General features: G+C 38.6%; 1 protein-coding gene across 4 annotated transcripts in view; it reads right to left on the bottom strand.

Annotated features, from left to right (window-relative positions):
• The window catches only part of apoba (apolipoprotein Ba), a 42,347-nt gene extending 20,803 nt beyond the window's left edge, over positions 1 to 21,544 (bottom strand). For 3 of the 4 annotated variants that reach the window (XM_056426292.1, XM_056426294.1, XM_056426295.1), the window contains exons 1-18: positions 21,467 to 21,544; positions 20,557 to 20,598; positions 19,835 to 19,947; positions 19,589 to 19,734; positions 14,987 to 15,134; positions 14,645 to 14,797; positions 12,985 to 13,109; positions 12,834 to 12,910; positions 12,279 to 12,735; positions 11,845 to 11,989; positions 11,593 to 11,739; positions 11,259 to 11,470; positions 10,223 to 10,430; positions 9,971 to 10,141; positions 9,612 to 9,815; positions 4,473 to 4,646; positions 4,154 to 4,359; positions 3,875 to 4,057 (exon numbers count right to left, since the gene is read on the bottom strand). In XM_056426292.1, the coding sequence (XP_056282267.1) occupies positions 3,875 to 4,057; positions 4,154 to 4,359; positions 4,473 to 4,646; positions 9,612 to 9,815; positions 9,971 to 10,141; positions 10,223 to 10,430; positions 11,259 to 11,470; positions 11,593 to 11,739; positions 11,845 to 11,989; positions 12,279 to 12,735; positions 12,834 to 12,910; positions 12,985 to 13,109; positions 14,645 to 14,797; positions 14,987 to 15,134; positions 19,589 to 19,734; positions 19,835 to 19,947; positions 20,557 to 20,598; positions 21,467 to 21,524 (2,969 nt within the window). In that variant the 5' untranslated portion in view covers positions 21,525 to 21,544. Of the gene's footprint in view, positions 1 to 3,874; positions 4,058 to 4,153; positions 4,360 to 4,472; positions 4,647 to 9,611; positions 9,816 to 9,970; positions 10,142 to 10,222; positions 10,431 to 11,258; positions 11,471 to 11,592; positions 11,740 to 11,844; positions 11,990 to 12,278; positions 12,736 to 12,833; positions 12,911 to 12,984; positions 13,110 to 14,644; positions 14,798 to 14,986; positions 15,135 to 19,588; positions 19,735 to 19,834; positions 19,948 to 20,556; positions 20,599 to 21,466 lie in introns of those variants that run through there. The other variant, XM_056426293.1, reaches the window with a different exon arrangement.

Genomic DNA, 21,544 nt, shown 5'->3' with positions numbered 1-21,544 from the left:
TTAAATCAGCTTAACTTGCCCAAGTTATCAGTAGAGGAATCAGCTGACAGACAATTTGGTCACTAGAGACGAACTAAAAATGGCAGTACAGAATATGCAAAGGAACAAATCACCAGGTTTTGATGGGATCCCCCCTGAATTTTATGTTACTTTTTGGGAACAGTTGGGTCCATTCCTTCTTGACATGATTAACTTCTCTATTGGAAAGGGTGGATTCTCAAGGGATGTTAACACAGCTCTGATATCCTTACTCTTGAAAAAGGATAAGGATCCTACAGAGTGCTCAAGCTATCGTCCTCTTAGCCTGTTAAATTCTGACTTTAAAATATTTGCTAAACTCCTAGCCCGTCGTCTGGAGTCTCATATGTCAAAATTAATAAACTCTGACCAAACAGGATTCATAAAAATGAGATTGGCGGCAGATAATGTTCGACGCCTTCTTCACATTATTGATGCTGCAGAAGACAGTAAGACACCAATGTCACTTCTCTCTCTTGACGCAATGAAAGCTTTTGATAGACTTGAGTGGCCATTCTTATGGTCAGTCTTATAGGTGATGGGCTTTGGTAACACATTCATTGGCATGATTAAAGTCATGTATTCTAACCCTTCAGCCCAAGTCTTAACAGGACGCACCTTCTCCTCTTTGTTCCCCGTTTCCAGATCTTCACGCCAAGGTTGCCCCCTGAGTCCTGCACTATTTGTCCTCTCTCTTGAGCCTCTGGCTCAAGCCATTCGCCAATCTGTCGTGGTGTCACCAATATGCATTCGAAATACGCAGCATCACCTCTCATTGTTTGCGGATGATGTGATGGTCTTTTTGGAAAATGCCTCTCAGTCTCTTCCACATCTTCTATCCTTATGCGAGGAGTATGGAAGCTTATCAGGCTTCAAAATTAACTGGTCAAAGTCTGCTTTACTCCATCTAAACCACTGTGCATGCAATTCAATCATCTTTGCCAACATCCCCATTGTTAAACAGTTTAAATACTTGGGTGTTGATGTTTTTCCTTGTTTAAATAAGATTATTAAGCATAACTACTCTATTGCTCTGAACAACATATTGAAAGATATGGAAAAATGGATGAGTCTTCCTATGTCTATTCAAGCCCGTGTCTCTGTGGTTAAAATGAACATCTTACCCAGGATTCATTTTGTGAGCTCTATGCTACCTCTTTCTCCTCCTTCTGACTACTGGCATAAATTAGAGGCAGCAGTATCGAAATTCATTTGGAAAGGCAAGCGGCCACGACTTAAAAAGTCTACTCTACAGAGGAGAAAGGAGAATGGTGGTCTTTCAGTTCCCAACTTTAAACTTTATTTTTGGTCTTTTGTCTTAAGGCCTCTTCTTACATGGTTTGACCCAGATTCCTCAGTGTGCTGGCGTGCTTTAGAAAGTGCTATGACAAACCATGGTCACTTCATGACGTTCTTTTTGCCAATATCTCTAACAAACAGTGCCAGCTGCGCTTTGGCCCCATTGTCTCTCATCTTATCAAAACCTGGAGATTGGTTGAAACATATTGCCATGTACCATGCAATTGGCATACACTTTCTCCACTATTCAACAATAAAGCACTCGTGATTGGTGGGAGGCCTATAACAGCTCCGCATTGGGAACAGAGGGGGGTTCATGATCTAAAAGACATTTTTAATGAGACTGGCTTGTTATCTTTTACTGACTTACAAAATGCATTCAGTCTACCACGTTCCTCATTTTTCTTTTACCTTCAATTAAGATCAGCACTCAAGGCATATGATGTCCCCTGGCAGAGAGCTTTGCCCATCCATCCTATCCGGAAATTATTTACAATGCAGGCAAAAACCAGCGGTATGGTATCTAAGCTCTATCAGTTTTTGGTGACACCTGGCCGCCTCAGCCTTCCTATTGAGAGGGTCTGGGAACGTGATTGCCCAGACTTGGTCACTGATTTTGACTGGCATGATGTATGGTCTAATATCTCAGAAGTATCACGCAATCCAGACCATCAGCAAATTCACTACAATTTCATTCATAGGACGTATCTCACCCCTGTGAAAATGCATCACATGAAAATAATTACCAGTCCTTTATGCACTTTCTGCCCACTAAACACTCAAGGAACATATCTTCACATGTTCTGGGATTGCTCCCCTGTTTGTCAGTTTTGGAACAATATTGCATCCAAGTTATCTGTCTTGATTAATGTTACTGTGCCTGTCACTCTGTGTTTTGATTCTAAATGTTTTTGATTCAGACTTTCAGCTCTCTAAAATCCAAATGCGTGTTGCATTTGCTGGACTTACAGCTGCTAAGAGAATGATTGCAACCCGTTGGAAACCACCTCATGACTTGTCTGTTCGAACATGGATGCTTTCCTTTTTGGATGTTGTATATATGGAGATCTCTACAGCTCGCATCAATGGAGCATCAGAAAAGACTTTGGACACTTGGGTCAACATTGCTGACTCTTTGAAAAATATGCTGTAGATGTGTGCTATCGCCCCTTACTTCTAATTGAACATGTCCTTGGTCCCTATCAATGTTATTTGTCTGTCTGTCTGTCTCTTGTGTTGTGTGTATATTTATGTCCCCCCCCCCCCTCTTTCCTCTCTGCTTTATGGTTCTGAGAGACTCCTTTGGTCTCAGCATATTGTTTGTAATTTGAAAGGGCACCATGTGTTGGTGTTCCGCCATCCTGTGTGATTATGCTAAATAAAAACATTTGATCGCAAAAAAAGTCTCCAAACTCAACTACTGCTGCTGGTTCTGTGGAAGCTCGTGAGATATTAAGGCGTCCGTTAGTAAAAATGTGTCCGTCCTCGGGAGAGTTTCCAAACTCCTCTGTCCTCGGTACTTTCGTTTAAAACTCAGTGTAAACCGAGCAAAAGATGAGTTTTAAAATGGAAACGTAGTAGCGTGGACATGGATAATTTCAAGGAGTTATTTTTATTTAAATAATAGGTTATTGCATTTAAACCATCCTTAGCCTTCTAGGAGCTGTGGGCTGCTGTTAAACGCCTGGGGAGCAACTGGGGGTTCAGTGTCTTGTTAAAGGTCTGTGTGGAGGACGGGTATCAAACCTGCTACCTTGGACTCTACACCATGAGCCACAAATATGGGGAGGGGTCAAGACCTGCATTCTTGTGTGTTCAAATTAACTCTGGAGGGCAGTATTTCTCAAACTGTGGGGCGCAAGGGGAAATGGAGAATTCTTTGAGAACTTCAAATATTAGGAAACATTTTTTATATATATATATATTATATGACTATATATAAAACTTTAAAAGCTATCATATCAAATAGCTTTTACGGCTCCAGACACATTTTATTTGGTGAAACAGGGCAAAATGGCTGCTACCCTTTTCTGTATATCCTTCCGTTTACATTGATCGTGGTTATATCTAAACCCTGGTCCTAACCCTACTATTATCATTAGTATTAGTAGTTTCATTGCTATTATAATTACTATTACCAATACAATTATGGCTTTTATTATCATTAGTATTCTATTACATCCACTGTTGCTGCTATTGTTGGTTGTAACTTTTTCATCATGCATACTACTCATATGAATAAACTGTCATATTCATTGAATGGGTTGTAACTCTGTTATGTTGTATATTCTGTACACATGACGTATATTGCATATCTGTCCATCCTGATGAAAGGATCCTCATCTCTTGCTTTCCCCTGAAGGTTTTTCCCCTTTTCTCTTCTCGAAAGGATTATTCCGGGGGAGTTTTTCGTGAACCGATCATGTTATATCCCGGGACAGAGGATGTCGAATGTGTATAGATTGTAAAGCCTCCTGAGGCAAATTTGTAATTGTGATTTTGGGCTATACTATAAATAAATACAAAAAAAGTCAAATTTGCTGTGGCTTACTCTTACCTGCTTTCTCCAGTCAGGGGGAAATATGGAACCTGATCTATTGAAGTAGTATTGGAGAAACTCACTATTGAGCACAATCTCAGACCACTCAAAAGGGACTGGCAGTCCGTTGAGTCAGTCATCTCCTCCAACAGGGATGGCACTATTTTTGTTTGACTAGAGGACACTGACAGCAACGTGTTGCTGTATTTTAAAAAGAGAGACAAGTAGTGACAAAGAACAACATTACATTAGTAACCACTGGATTGTGTTGTTTCATTTGGCACATGTGTCACTGACCTAATGGTGAACAACTGTGTGTTCGACTTGGGAGCAGGTATAGACAATCTCATCTGGTTTCTGCTCATGGTCGCCTTAGCATTGAGGGAACTCTCGTGGTACATATTAGTGTGCATCTCAAGCCCAGCCTCTACATAGTCTGAAATGTGCACACCCATTTGGGTGATGAATTCTAGCCCAACTGAAGGCTTGAAGGATAAGTCACTCTGCAAGGTGAAGAATACAACAGAGTAGCTGTAAACAGAAATTTAAATGGGTCACAGGCAAAGGTATGATTGTAATTTAACATATTATCTACAAAGAAGATAAGCTAACTTACCGTTGTGCTAGCTGGTGAGTGAGTCAGGCCTCCCTTGGCACCAGGAGCAAACACACCAGCCAAAGAAAACTTCAGAGGAAAGCCAGCAGCAGTGGGTAAAGAGAAGGCATTCTCCATGAAGATGTAGTGGGCAAATACTTCATTTTCAGTGCTAGATGTCAATGACATAATGGCCTGTTGGAAAGTAAACAAACAGGCTACATATTAACTCTAGCTTAGGAGTAGGTTGCCCAAAGCTAAAGGAGATATACACCGTAAAATTGACTGTCAATTTAACACTTTGAGTACATTTTAACACTCAGCCAGTGAACATAAATATGGTCCCTTATCTTAAGAGTGTTAAAGTAACACTGAACATAGTGTTAACATTTCAGAATTAACGCAAATCTGGTGAGAGTTATAATTTTACTCTACACTACACTGAGAAGTGTTCATTTTGATTAACTAGCCTGAGTGTCAAATGTAAATAACACTTGTAATGTTATTTCTACACTTCTCAGTGTAGAATAATAACTCTTACCAGAGTTGTGTTAACTCTGAAATTATATCACTATGTTAAGTGTTAATTTACATAACATTGCATTTAGCATACTCTTTTATCCAAAGCGAATTATAATCATGTTATATTCATACACCATATACAAAGAGACAGGGAGCAATTCAGGGTAGAGCTTGAATCACCAACCCCCTGATTGAAGAAGGACCTGCTAACCAATGACCCACAGTGGCTCTTTAACACTCTATATATAGGACCATATGTTTACTGGCTTTGTGTTAATGTTCTCTTTAATTTTACCGTGCAGCTTTTGACTGTCACGTTAGCCCTCTGCAATTCGGTATTTCAAGACACAAAAACAGCTTGAGTGTTAGTTGAACTCAGTATAGAGTTATTCTAAAATTGTGATTCTGCTAATATATCAACATTTGATGTAAAAAGTGATTTAGAGAAAACACGCGTGATGAAACTCAATTTGAATGGAGGAGGGAGGGCGGAGCTTTCCAGAGTGACAGTAAACATTGTCATCAACATGGGGGTTTTACTCTGGCATTAGTTGTAATGACTGACAGAGTCAATTCACTTCAACACTGTATATTTAACACAAACATGTCTAACTCTGAATATTTACACCAACACTGGGGGCTATTTACTCTTGCTAATGTTGTAATAACTCTAAAAGAGTCAATATACTTCAATAATGAAATAATATTATTATATGATATATAAATCATATATTAATATACTGATCTACTAAATTGTATAAATAAGATGTCCTTATTATGTCAATTCAATTCAATTCAATTCAATTCAGTTTATTTAATTCAATTACAAACAAATTTGTTTTTTGTTTTACACCATGTACAACACACACACATCCTACAAAAAAACCCATCAACTCGACAAAACAGGAAAAACAAACAAAAAGGAAGGAAGGAAAAAAGAAAAAAAAGGGGAGGAAAGGAAGAGGATCCCTCCCAGGATGGATAGATGTAATAGATGTGATGTCAGACAGGACAGGTTAATATAAAAAACAAAAAATGAATATGGACACAGATAGAATATATATTTCATGAAGTATTACATACCGATGGGATCTCTCAGGCGGATAGGAGGTGGGGAGGAGTGGGGAGGGGAGGAGGAAGGAGACACAACAGGGTGGGGAGGAGGTGGCAGGAATTCCACCACCCAGACGGCACATCACAGGCAGAGGATTAGCTGCAGTCATGATCCATGTCGATGACCCCACGGGAAAAAAAGTCAAGGACTTCGAAAAGAGAGAGTTAGTAGAGAGTTGATGAGAGAGAAAATTCATCATAAGAGAAAAAAAAGAAGAATAGAGGAGTCATTGCATCCTAAAGCGTCCCCAGGGCCTAGCTAAGCCGGCAGCATAATAAGGGCTGGGACCAGAGCAAACAGATCAGCCCCTAACTATAAAAAAGTCAAATCAAAGAAGGAGTCTTACTCTCACTCTTAGAGGTGACTGTCCTCTGCCTCCGGACTGAAGCTTGTTTCAATAAAGATAAAAGAATAGCTAAATAAAAGGAAGGCTCTCATTCTACTTTTACTGGCTAAGACTCTGTTAGTCCCCGGTTTTAGTGAAGTAGCTCTCTAGTTAGTGAGGTAAAGTACACAAGCTCCTTAAGATATGATGGAGCATCACCAATCAAATCTTAAGATATGTTAGAAAATTTTAAAAAGAATTGAATTTTAAACTGGGAGCCAGTGCAGGCAGCTAGTGTGCAGAGCAGCTGGTCTCTTTCTTAGTTTTAGTGAGAACTTGAGCTGCAGCGGATGAACTGGAGAAGCTGAGGGGGACTGGATCATTTATTAGAGCTAACTTTAGAGATGCATGCAGTAATGCAGAAGTAAGTAGTGCAGAGTTTTTTTTTAATTTTTTGCATCTTTTTTGACTGATTTTTTAAAAGATGTGAGTGATTGAAATTGAGAATGAGAGAAGAATGCAGTTGGGAGTTAAAGGGTAGTGGGAGTTAAATCAAAAAGATCAAGAAGAGTGGTGTTGGATGCCAGGGATGCAGGTCTACAGGATGCCAGGGCAAACAACATGATCATCCAATTGATCATTGATCTAAAGGTGCTACTTGGATTAAAATTAGTTTAACATAAGTTGCAGGTCATCCATGTTTTTATGTGTTCATGTTTTTTTGTCTTTTTTTACTTGTTTGCTTACTCCTTTGGTTGCTTTGCTCTGCTCTGGTTTGAGTGTCATGCATATACAATGAAAAGTGAAAGGGTTGTTTGATAATAATGCCCAAAGATAATAAATAAAAAAGGTAAATAAAATAAAAAAAATAAAAATTGGTTGTGGAACTCCGGAATAATGGTGGGGTGTGGTTGGTGGTGGTTGGTCATCGTACAAACTACAAAACGAGATCGATCTGATGATTAGGAAAAACCAAATTAGTGCTGTGCCTGAAATGCGACTGCTCCAGTCTCTGTAACAGGATGTCATGTCATGGTCAATGTCGAATGCAGCACTAAGGTCTCTAAAGACAGGACAGAGGAGAGAGGCTTTATCTGCCATTAAGAGAGGAGGTCATTTTTTTTTTTCATGCCGTCTCCGGTGCTGTGTGTTTTCTAAATCCTGATTGAAATGTAGTTAGATCTAGGATCTGGGGAGGGTGAGAGGTTTCAGGGGAGAGGTTTAATACTTCCAGAGAGTGGGGATAGAGAGGAGGTGTGGCCTGTTAGCAGCCTTGGAGGTGTGGTAAGTGGGCCAGTAGCAGTAATGGAGTAATAGATAAGCAGCGAGAAATTAATTAAAAGCCAAGAGACAGGAAGGGGATGGGGATGGGGTCCAAGAGAGAGAATACAGCCAGCGAGAAGAAGCAGAAAAAAATAATTGGTCATACACCATATAAATAAAACGGTCCAAATATACACCAGGACAGGCCATTCCCAGGGCACCATATCACTTGAGGACAGAATGGGCAAGAATTACATTAATCTTATGGTTAAGTAAAAAGAGATTATTAATCTCTTTGAAGTAATTAAATCAGTTCAATAAAGGTTTAGTTTGCTCCCTCTCACTGGAGCTGTCTAGGAACTGGCTACCACAGAGTGCTGACTCTCTGTCAAAATTTTTTTTTTTTTTTTATTTTATCCTGGGTGATATTTATTTTTTCATTTATGGCCTTCTTATGCCTGCTTATATGTTTTAAGGTACTCTCGCGGGATTCTTAGATGATTTGTTTTGACTATTCGTTCAAGCTTTTGATGTTGTTGCTTTGATTGGGCTTTTATCGGCGGGTCTGGTCCTCCTCTTTCTCCTCCTCTTCTTCTTCTCTCTCTTTCTTCTTCTTCTGTCATTCTCAGTCAGAGTCAAGATCAGACACAAGATGATCAGTCTCAACAGGAAGATCATCAAGAGACCGGACTAAGAAGTTATTATAGGAGTCCTGTGGTATCGAAAGAAAGGGTATCGAATCAAATACAGAAGGAATCGCTTTAACTTTAGTTTAGCTACAGCACTATCAGTCTTGACTTTAGTGTAATAAGACAGTCCAGTATATAAATTCAGTATAAATGAGGTTGTGGTTCTGTGGGAAAGCGTTCAAATGCTGTGGGTCAATGCCAATCAATCAACAAATGGAGTAAGAACAAAAGAACAAGTGTGCCTGTACTGTGAGTGGGTTTCTCTGACAGAGAAGCCAAGAGTCCAACAAGGAGATGAATGCAGCACTAAGGCAATCATTATCATTATCCACACATGGATATTAAAAATAATAATAATAATTTAATAACTTTTTTTGAAATAAAAATGATATAAATTCTGAGAGAATTGAGATATGAACTATGATGGGGTGAATGGCGGTACAGAAAAATAAATTGAATTGTTGGGTTGTTAGTGTCTGACTTGGAAAGAAGAAGGCTTTCAAAATGAGGTGTAGTGTAATTTGTGTTGAGGATTAATAGGATTAATTAAAGATGGCTATTTAGATCTGCTCCTACTCTGCCTCCTCCTCTCGAGGAATGAGGAAATGTAATGACTTGGAGGATGATTCATTCAGGCTATTCAGGCAGACATATTCTTCAGGGCATTCATAGCATAAATCATCAATATTAAATAATGTGATTATCTTCATTTAATCACACAGCTTTAGATGCAGAGATTGACAGATTAGAGACCACATTTACCAGACCTATTTTTTTTTTTTTTGCTGCTGCTGAAATAATTGTGTTAACTTGTATTATTGTATTGTACTCCTCTCTTCTCTACTTTTTTTTATTTTAATTGAAGTGGCCGTGGGACAGACACAGTCTCTACTCTAAAGTCAAGGGTGGGTAACTGCTCCATTCAATTTCAATTCAGTTTAGCACAAATTACGAATTTGCCTCAGAGGGCTTTACAATCTGCACACATACAACATTCCTGTCCCAGGAAAAACACCCAAGAAATACATTTCTAAATAAGTAGAAATATTTGATAATTTTTTTGCATTGAATCATACTGGGATGTTTGTTGAAATTGATTGGATGGCCCTACCAAAAACAAATTCCACCAGCCACCACTAATGGCCAGTACAGGCCAGTTTTGTGTTCATACAAATGTGTAGGTTTGTTTCTTTTTTTTATGTTGCCAAATTCATGTCAGGAAACAACATATAAACAGCATATCTGACCTTGGCAGGTAGCACCCTGATGAAAACATTGTAGTACATGAACAGAGTTTCAGACATCTTTCTCATGTCACTGGTCTTCATGTATCCTATCTCAGCTCCCAGAAACCGAAGATAGGCAATAGCTTCAGGGGCTGGAGAGAAACGCACGTCATTCATGAGCTTCTGCACATTTGTTGTGATATCTTTCAGGAGATCCTTTGGGACCTGGAGATATATTACAAGCATATGTTTACGTTTTTGGCCATGCATGCTAAATGAAGCTTCCAAACTAATTAAAATACAGCTGGAAAGGCAATGTTGTATTCAAGTAGTTGTGCAGACAAGCACAATATGCATTTTGTGTCCCAAAATCATTTTACCTGTCTCTTCGTTTTATCTCTTTTTGGAGCAATTCTATCCAAAACCTCCCTGAGCATCCTGGCTTTGTCATCTGCCCAGTACATGACTTTGGAGATGGAGTCAGGGAAGAAACCCTGTTCTCCGAAGAGAGCATCAATTGTTGGTTCAAATCCTGTTCCATCAATGCCAACCTTGAATGTGGGAGAAATGTTTACAAAACTAGTTTGTGTGTTCTTACCACATATATAACAAATATGCTATTGAAAACATACCTCAAAGATGTCATAGTTGACATTAAAAACCTTTAAAGTAGTCTCCAGCATCAACTCCTTAGGCAAGGTGTCAGTGGTATCAAATATGATGTTACTCTGCACTGAACCCAAGAGAGAGTCTATTTTGCAGTTTCTTGACATGCGGTCAAATACTTTGTTTGTGGGTGGTAACTGGTCTCTCAATGCCAACTCAATGTGCCCCTTAAGTCTTTAGGAGAAAAACAAGGACAAACATGTTTATATTTTGTCTTTCAGATCAAGAAGCTGTTGACAAAAAATGTCTGTACCCTACATTGTCCATGCCTTATCATGTTTGAAACACCATTAGCTTAATCCACTGTACATGTTTATGCTGGCTTAAATTTAAATACCTTAAATTAAACAAAAACAGGTTAGCAATAGCTATCCTGGGCACATCACTACAGCCCACTGCTCCTTAATAACTAAGGATGGGTTAAATGCAGAGAATACATTTCATTGCCTGTGTACCTGTACTCTGTGCAATGACAATAGATTGAATCCAATCCAATCCAATGCATTGCCTAGTGCTAGCAGAAACATAGCGACATAAGCATTCCCTTATTGTTGTGGCCACCTAAAACATTTAACATTCACTTAACATTTAGCTTTCTTTCAATCTTCACCAAATTCTGAGAAAGATATCTGGCTCTCTACCTGCTAGTTGTTGAAATTTCTCCACCAGACATTGTCTGTCTGTGGTTTGCTGCTAAGTAAGTAGCATAGTGCTAAGAAGCTATTGTAAATGGACTACTTGTAGAACCCTTTGTTGTCTTTCAAGCACTCAAAGCGCTTTAACACTACATGTAATCATTGCCCATCTGGACTATTAAAACATTCATAGCAATTTTGGGGTTAAGGGTTTTGCCGAAAGGAAAATCAACAAGGGCTAACGGAGCCGTTGATCAAACCGCTAATTCTTAGATTCAAGGACGACACTGCTCTTCCACGAAGACAGTCGCTATAAATATGAATGCATAGTTGTTTAACTAGCTACTATTGCTGGCCAAATACTCACTGATGCATTTGTGTCTCGCCGGAGTTGAGGATGTTTTTCAGATGAGAGACGACAAAGCTCTTGAGCTGCTCGTCCCTTACATTCTCCAATCTTTTCAGAATGTCTCTTACCAGGCCTTGGTCTGGGTTCTTCATCAGCATCAGGTAGGTTGCTATACGTTTTTCAACAGGGCTCTGAGCATCCTGGAAAATCTCCAAGAAAATATTTCTAACCTGTGTGCCCACATCTAAAATTACAACATCCATACTGTACAAAACAGCACAACATAATCTGTGGTCATCATCACCTTGCAATGACAATTTGTAATACATGTGTTAGTATGATCTAGTTGTACCTCATTATTAATATCCATCAACCGGAAGGCCTGTATAGCTGCCTTTTGGTTCGATAAGGGAATGTCTGTTTTGTTAGCACACCGCAAGATGGAAGAAATCAGACTAGGGCTCACAGCTTGCATGGCTTGACCCATGACACCAACAACCTGGAGATGAGTACAAATACATCTTAATTTGAGGGCAGTCCTAAGTCTGACAATAGCTGACTCAATCCAAAAATATAGTCAGTTAGATTCTTAAATTATTAGTACCTTCAGTACAAGGAAGGGAATCTCTTTGGGATCAGCAGGAAATTCAGAATCTTCATCAAGGGTTTCTCCCGAGCAGTCATTTAATAGTGTTTCCATGAATTTTGACACATCTGTGACCACTGGAGAAACATCTACTTTATGGAACCTGTGGACCAGAGACAGGAATGATTATGTATGCTAAGCAAATGCTCAGGTTTGGGTCAAAATGTTGTTAACAGTTCCATGATAGAGCGTTCCCTCTTGTGGTCACCTGTAGCATTTCAAAAGTTTACCAAAGTGAAACAAAATACAAGTTCATGTCCTGCTTGGCTTTATTGAAATTTAACATACTTTCTACACTTTAAATATATAAACCTCAATATAGTATTATTGAAAAAAGGATTTTGTGCTGCTACTATTAGTTTTATGAAGGCTAGAAACAATATTTGACTTACTTTTTGACTGTGTTGGCTAGAGCATACATGATCACCCTGTTCTGTTTGTACTGAGCCATGCTGAGCATATCTCGGACACGTGTGGCATCAGGGTTAGCCTGTAGACTCAATCCATAGACTAGAGCGTCCACTTCTGGTGTCAACCCATCAATGGTCCTGATAGCCTGGAAAATGGCGCTGGTGCACTCTGTGGTTCCACACTGCAACAGAGCCTGCCAGGTGAGCCAGCCTGACACATCCAACATCTCAGTGACCGTCTGGCTCAGGGTCTTGTTCCTCAAGATGCGCAGGCTAGACACCAGTTTATGGAAAAGACTGGTCCTCTTCTGACCCTGGTCTGTGCCTGCCAAAGCAACAAGTTCCCGTAGAGTGCTCCGAGCAATGTCTTTAGTCTGGACTGGAGCTTTATCGTCAGAGTCTTCAAAGTGGAGTGGCTTGCTCTGGCTGGGGTTCACATCTGTGTCCACACATATTATAAATTAATTTCCCAAAAAGAGATGTGAACTACAATTAAGCATATTAGGCACAGCTGACATACCTGAAATGATTACTTACCAAATACTTTGTTGTTGATCTTTTTGGAGCTTTGAAAGCTGAGATTCTGGGTCACCTCTGACAATATTCCATTGTCCCTGAAAGGCAGATTAGAAGGTGATGCAAAAGCAGTGCACACATACAGTATATCTGCACTCAGATGATGACTTACGCATTTAAAAATGGCTGGTAGATGTGTTTTTCTTTGCACATGGCTGCTATGATGTGCTTTCCCTTGTTATCAAACTGGTAGTTGCAGTTTTGAGTGCTTGTAATCAGTTTTGACAAGGGGCGATGCTGTAAAAAATATAAAGTGTGTGGTTTATTGTTCATATATACTTTCAAAGAACATTTTGCCTTGAAAAGACTTAATATAATTATTGGCAACTTGTCAACACAAAAATATTTTAAAGTATTTTGACATAATCTAAACCACTTTATGTACAATGATCGGTAGGGATGGAACCAGTTATTTTTCATTTTACAATAATGCCAAATTCCATACTGGTGCATCCATCTTAACCCTTGTGTTGCCTTCGGGTCATTTTGACCCGAATCAATATTACACCCTCCCCCCGCCTTCGGATTAATTTGACCCCATTCAATGTTTAATGTCGGTGTTCTTTCGGTAGTCAACAAACAAACATAAAGTGCCTCACACTTAAACTTGGAAAACAATATTAATTCTAATAATTTTCTGGAGGTTTTAATTGCTGGCGTCAAATTGAACCCAAAGGGTAAAATATGTTAGTAAATATAAAGGTAACAGGAGGGTGAAACATTGAATCGGATCAAAATGACCCATAAGCGGGGGGAGGGTGTAATATTGATTCGGGTCAAAATGACCCGAAGGCAACACAAGGGTTAAAGGAATACTTCACCCACAACAGTACTATTCATATACCAATTACCCAGTGTTAGCTTGTGTGATATGTGACTTGTGGTGACTAAATACTGCACAATTATTGCACAACTATATACACACTTTAATACTGCTCCTAAAGTCGCTCTAATGTTTGTTTATCATATTATATTGTAAGTTTATATATTTTCTATTTCAACTATTAAGCCAAATTGCTTATATGTGTAACATTCTTGACAATAAACCATTACTGATTCTGATTCAGTTTTTAAACGGATGCTTTGGTAGTTTGGCTGTTGTTAGATGCAGCCCCAAATTAGAAAGATAATTCAATGTAACATAGGGGAGTAACTGATCAGATTTTAATTGTGGGTGTGAATATTCCTATATCAAAAGTGTAATAGTTGAGTTGACTTTACTTAATAACTATTATAACAGATCTTTTCTTAGTGATCTCATAGAACCGGAACAAAAGTAAAACATTCAACACAGCATACAAATATTTAAATCAAACACAGTAAAATAGAGACGTAAAAAGACAAGAAAAAAATGAAAAGGCCTAAGGTTTACAATGTAAGAGCCAATTTACCTAAAGATATTTAAAGGTACTAAATGAGGTTCTGCAAAAAAAAGTATGGTCACTGATGAGCCAATTTAAGATTGAATGACATTGCTTTCCAATTTAAGGTTGGCAAAAGATTTAAGTTCCAAGAAAGTTAAACTCATTCATATTTTATCATCATCTATTGAAGTCTCAGGACTTCTGACCTATAGGAGAAAGCTAAGAGAATGACCCTTTGATCTGAGTTCTACAAAGACATGATATATAATTGGTTTAAATTCATGTCTTTGTAGAATTCTTTTTCCAAAACACCTTTTTTATAATCAGGCATGATATTTATCACACAATACAGTGATATGAAAGAAATTAACCCGTCAGTAGCTATAAAGACAAGTATTAACATCCCACCAGTTTTTGCAGCAGTGCCAGGGGGCTGTTGACAAGGTCCCGTCTGTAGAACTGGTCACACTGGGACAGATCTCTGGACAGTGTCACGTCTGTGGCGATATCCCTTCTGGCATTCACCAAGAAATCTGTAAAACACTCCCCGTGCACTGTGCTCTGAAAAAGAAAGGAACGCTTTCATGTTTCATGTACTTTTTGCTCATTTGCTAATGCAACAAAAAGGGATTATGCTATTCACATCAAACATAATGTGTTTTCATCTACATATCTAAATGCAATAGTCTTGTTGTGCTCTTTCTGGTAATTTCTTAGAGAAGCCAATTTAGGTTGTGAGAAGATACCAACCATGAGGCTAATCCGTTCATCCTCCATGACAGGCACCATGAGAGCTGAAACGATTCCTCTTTTAATGTTGAGGATGTGGACTGGCTCTTCTGTCTCGGGGTAAAGGTGGACACTGGTAACTTTCTCCACAGTGAACTTCAGAGGGTTCCTGGGTCAAGAACACACACAAACTCAGTTTAAGCTAACACTATGTTCATACCACAAGGATTTATGTTCAGTTCAAATATTGCCAGTCAGAGACCTTGACCGGACTGGTTGCCCAAAGCCTGTGACAACCCGTGACACATGTAGAGAATTTGTGTCGCTCGTATTTTTATATGATGATTATTTTCTATATGTGATGTAACCAGCCCAATCATTTTAGTCTTTAATGTAATTCTAATAAATGTATTTCTGTTAATTAAACCATGTAAATCACAGCAGTTTAACCTAGATAAGGTTCACATTTGTCATTTGGGAAATGCAGATTCCAATTGGAGAACGGAAAATAAGTCCACACTTCCTCCCAGAAAGAAGTTTTGATGTACAAATGAGTTCAGCTGATACGAGTGATAACAGTTAAAATGTTAGAGACACATTTGTGCGTTGTGAGACTGCATACATGCAACGTGAACAAAGTGATTCAGAGATCTTTGCCAGGAGTTACAACTGTTGGTGAGTTTTGCTGAGTTAAACTAGCATGCTAACTGTATTAGCCACGTGTCTGTCAAGTAAGTAAGTAAGTAAAAGTTTATTTATATAGCGCCCTTCGCAGTACGAATACACAGAGTGCTTTACAATAAAAACAATAAAAACAGTACAACATCATCAATATCATCATGTTAAGCATAGCAGCAAGGTGCAGAAGCCAGTGCTACATTACAAATTGCGGGTGCATTACCTCCAGTACACAAGGAAGAGTATTAGACAAGAGCAGCAGCAGGTGGCGTTGACAAACTACTGCGGTCAAGTCGGTCTGTTTTTAGCTGCTATATCCTGTGTTCACACCAAGTTTGAGTTTACTCACTCAAGATTTATTTGCGTCAATCTCTTCATTCGTGTCATTCGCGTCTTAGATGGGCGTGGCTTATTCCCATGGCTTTACTCTGTGGAAAACGTTATCATTTCCGCCATCCACCACAGAACAACTAACCACTATTTCTGCTTTATACTTTTTGTGGATATCCCACAAATGTCGGAACATCTAACGACCCTATGTTTGGGTTTATAACATTAATATCATATATTTATATATGTTTATACTAGTGCTGTGAAAAATAACGCGTTAACTCAGTTAATTCAATTACAGGTTTAACTAGTTATTTATTTTTAACGCATTTAACGCATGCGCAGAATGAGCTTCCAATCCGTCTGTTGTTGGTCGTCGGAACGAAAAAAAAGTCACTTGCAAAATGAGCTTCCAAAACACCACTTCAATCTGAACTCTGTCCGCTCTCATGCAGACGGTCTGTTCATCGGTAATGATCCTTCCGCAGGTTCACCTCCGGAAACCTTGTTAGGCCTACGACTTTTACTTCCTGTAGATCAGGGTCTCAACACGTCGATCGCGACCTGCCAGTCGATCGCGGCGTAGTGTCGGTAGATCGCATGACATTAAAAAGATTGGCCCGCCCCCTGACATGTTCTCTATAGCACGTCTTTGTTCTTTTATTACGCGTTGCGTTAACACTTATCGATCTCCGTCTCGCTCGTCACAGAGCTCCGTGCGCGCGCATCGGGACCGAGCAAAAAAAATGTCACTTGTCAATCTGTCCACCTGTCCGGGCCGGTGAGGTTTCCGCTTTGCAGCGGTGTCCCCGCCGTCCCTTTCATCACGGCCCAGTTCATGAAGAAAACCCACACAGTCAGTTTACCTCAGCAGCTGCTAGAGGAAGACTAGAGGCCTTTAGATTGTATCATGGTGGAGTTAATGGTTGACAAACAAGAGAAACATGTTCTGTTTAACCCTCCTGTTACCTTTACATTTACTAACATATTTTACCCTCGGGGTCAATTTGACCCCAGCAATTAAAACCTCCAGAAAATTATTAGAATTAATATTGCTTCCCAAGTTTAAGTGTGAGGTACTTTATGTTTGTTTGTTGACTACCTAAATAGCCCTTTAAATAAATAAAAAAGTTGATATTTCTTATATGTTTGACACAGTGAAAAACAGCCTGGGGTCAAATTGACCCCAAAGAACACCGACATTAAACATTGAATGGGGTCAAATTGACCCGAAAGGTAACAGGAGGGTTAAACATTCTGTTTAGGATGAAGATGTATTAATGTTCCATATGGAAGAAAACTGCTAAATAACTGCTGAGTTGCAGCACCATTGTATAGAAGAATATATAAATGTATATATCCGTCTTTTGTCATAAATCTCTATGTTCTCACAAAATATACCGAGAATATCGGTAATATGTGATTAATCATGATTAATCCACAAAAACCTGTGATTAACCCGATTAAAAATTTTAATCGTTTCACAGCCCTAGTTTATACACAACATCACCCGTAGGCTCACACAGCTCGGTGAATTTCACCGACTACGTCTGGATAACTGCCGCTTCCAGCGCTACTCGAGTAGCAGCAGCCAGTTTGATTCAACAATGGCACAGCATCAGTGATGACTAGCGGAGCATCTCGATGCTGATTGGTTTTTACAACTCAGCATCGGGCACATTTTTCTGCTAAATTTAAATATTTCAACTTTGCCGAATGACGCCAATTTTTTGCTTCGCTCAATTAGCGTCATTCGCGCAGCATGGCCAAAATTTCCATCAATCGTCAAAAAGTCACAAAAAATGTACCTCTTATTAGGTCTCATCTTTAGGCTAAACGCATATAAATAAATAAATATTTATGTAGAAATGTGTCTCGCTGCATTCTTTATTCTTGTAATGTCTGCATGTGAAACATTATGCTGCTTGTTCATGTGTGATACAAATAATCTTTATTATTATCAATCACACAATATATGTCTTGAGATTAAACATGAGGCCAGCAATCGAGCGTTAAGTATTACAACTACACAGAAAAGAAGGATTTCCTACAACACATGTTAGTTGTCAAATGTAAAAGCCAATTAGGGCCCTATTTCTTGTACGTGGTTCAACAAAGTCGAACAAATGTTTTTGGGAGTTTTTCCTGATCCGACTTGAGGTCCTGGGAAAGGGATGTCATATGTGTACAGATTGTAAAGCCCTCTGAGGCAAATTTGAAATATTTGATATTGGGCTATACAAAATAAACTGAATTGAATCACCCGTAGGCTCACAGAGCTCGGTAACTTTCACCAACGACTACGTTTGAATAACTGGATGAAAATCCTCTTTTATCTCATCAATTCTCGTCTGTGGATTCATGAATCTGCTCTCAAGGCGTTTGGTGTGAACACAGCATCAGTGTTAGGAAAATGTATCTGGTCATTTTAAGTGCCTTATCACCCCAAATAATCAGATTATATTTCTTTAAATATTCCTGCTGGCAGCCGGCTTAATGGCTCAACTCTTCCAGAACAAGTAGATAATATATATGTGTATATACATGCATGTGGAGATGACCATGTAAAATAGGAGTTTGAATATGTGTGTGTGAATCTGTGTATGGGCCAGGGAACATAATGAACACATCCAGAAGTTTCTCAAGCGCTAAATAAACTTCAACAGCTCGGCATACAGCCGCTTTCCTGATGTTCTGAGTCGCCGACACTGTACAGCAATGTACCACAGTGTACAACAATGTACCACAGTGTACAACAATGTACCACAGTGTACAACAATGTACAACAGTGTACAACACTGTACAACAATGTACCACTTGCAAAAAAACACGCGGTTCTGCAAACAGTCCATGTGTCAAGAATATAAAGTACGTTTAAAAGAACTACTGACTATCTGCATTGAGATTATCTTAAAACATGAATGTGAAGTCGGTACAATTATTATTGTGTTCATTGTTTTAAAAAGTGAAACACGTAATGTTCAAACCATTAAATAGCTCAAAAGAATTTCTAATTTGTTAAAGGAGACAACGTTTCATTGTGTTGCTGTGTTTTCATTTTGAGAATTTCTTGCAACATTCAGGCTTTCTTCATTTATGTATTTCTCATCACCTTAGTGCACCAGTGTGGTAGGATTAAGAAAGCAATACATCTTATTATTGACTCATCCCTTTTGATTTTGGAACTGAAACTGACTTGACTATTTGAACAGGCTTAAACTGAAGAAGAAGAAAAACTTAAGGTACACTGAACCAACTCAGAGGTACTTTTACCATTTCAATTGAAATGTTTTGGATAAGATGTGTGTTGTGCAAGATGTCACTTTTCACAAGGTTCAATATTATCCTTTAAATCAAACCATTCAGTGGCACCAGTTCCTTTGTGTTTCTATACCTCTTTTCTAACCTCTCCCTATGAACCAAGCACCGATACCATAACAGCACAAATGGATCAATTCAAATCAAAGGGGCCATTTTCCAAAGTGTGTGCGTGCTTTGGTAACGGGTGTTTGACTTAATTTTTCATGCATTATAAAAGAAAATTGTACATGTTACCTCTCAGACTCTGTAGTATTGCATGTGTAACAGAACCCATAAATAATGTTTTGCACGAACTTTTCCATGGCAGCCTGGAACTCATCAGAGCGAGGATTCTGCGTGTAGACCGGTTGGCCCTGGGAATCCATGAAATGGAACTCACTGAGAGCACAGTCTCTGGTGTGCATGACAAATCTGCACATCTGGGGGACTTCGATCTCTACCTAAAAGATATGTGACAGCGGACACAGGGTCAATGGAGTGCCACGAGGGAGCTCAGATAAGAACATTTTGTTATCAAGCGACACATAAACACGTTTGTACCTGACAGGAGACTTGAAGGCCGTTTTTCAGTTTGCCAGTGCCCACGGGACTATTTCTGCTCTCTGTGGTGTACTGGTACACATATTTCTTATAGGTCTTAAATCTGGATGCCACTGCAATAAGATAATGGTATCACAATAAAGGACAATTGACTCTTAAGATATATGTGCTGATCAAATAATTTCACGCCATCATTCTTATTTTACACCTATAGGACCATTCTGTTCACAATCAAGGTTCCATATGGTAACAATCTTTTGTACCCAGTAGCAGCTAAATTATTTTTCCAACTGTGAACAACTGCTACTGCAGTGAATCATAAACAGCACAGGAGCAAGAGTCCAGAGCTCCGGCTTATATCTCCAGAAAACGTATCATATGTTTACACAGCGACCATCGATCTGCTACCAGGTCAATGTTTCTGTTTGTGACAAGATACCACTTACCCCCTTTATCAACCCTAAGCACGTGTACACGCACTGTCAAGCCCCTCACAAGAACTGACCAGTCCAGAGTGTTAAAATTACATATATGTGGGGCCTTACTAAGCTTTCATTTAACACGTAAACTTTTTCCATCACTTATTTTTCTGATGTATTAAAATACTCCAGGATAGCTATCTCTGCATACAATTATTTTTAAGGTTTTGTTGATTGAGTAATGTAAATTGAATGTGATTACAGTAATAGTAAATAAGATAAGTAGTGTAGATAAAAACTTACACAGACACGTTGAGGTTAGTTCATCACTGCCGTTGCCTTCCTCTGGAAAACAAAAAGTGTGAAAGGTCATAAAGTATCAGCATAAGTTGAGTACATTATTTATTCCAATCGGATAGCTAGTCAGGGTGTGAAGTGAACAAAATGTTTAATTGCCTTCTAAAGATAAGGGTGTATATATATTTGGTGTCAAGTCCCTTTCAATCATCTACAGTGGCAAGGAAAGCCAATTGAGCAAAATTAGATGGTTATTACAAACTACTTTAGCTCCTTGTGACTTTTTTTTCTTTATTTTCCCCTATTTTCTCTTGCTATTTGTTATTCTAAACTGTTCAATAAAAACATTTGTTTGAACAAATACAAATATCTATACATTGTCACATACTGTCTGCTTTTTTAACGAAGGACTTTATTTATGTATGTACATTATTATTATTATTATCATTATTATTATTACTATTATTATTATATGTATTATATGACAGTGTTATGTAATAGTAAATGAAAATGTAACTAAAAGATTAAGTAAAAGATATTTGTAGTTGACTTATCATAGCAGGAAAATCAAAGGCGTTACACTAATAAAGGTTCGTTTCTATTTACATGGCACAGTAAACTCTCATACCTATATAGGCCTGGTAAACGTCAGACATTTCAATCTGAAAAGCACAGGTGTAGATAATAAACAATGGCTTAATTAGTTTCAGGGTCCTGGTTATTGCTTGACTGTTAGTTCACTGTCCTGATTTACTTGAACAAAGTCATCATTACTAACACCTATTCTATGGTGACAGGTCAACATGTCTGCTGAACTACAAAGTAATAGTTTCTAAATGTCAATTTATACACAAAATGCTAGAATATTTTGTACAAATTGTATTGTTATTTTGAATACAAATGGATTACTACTTACGAGCCAATGTGTAGGTGCTCAGCAGTAGTAACAGACACAGCTTGCTGTAACCCATCATGGGCTAAAGAAAAGGGGTTC

Source organism: Pseudoliparis swirei, chromosome 11, assembly GCF_029220125.1.
Source record: "Pseudoliparis swirei isolate HS2019 ecotype Mariana Trench chromosome 11, NWPU_hadal_v1, whole genome shotgun sequence".
Classification (NCBI taxonomy): domain Eukaryota; kingdom Metazoa; phylum Chordata; class Actinopteri; order Perciformes; family Liparidae; genus Pseudoliparis; species Pseudoliparis swirei.
The sequence above is the reverse complement of the archived record's forward strand: the minus strand, read 5'-3'. Positions and strand labels throughout refer to the sequence as shown.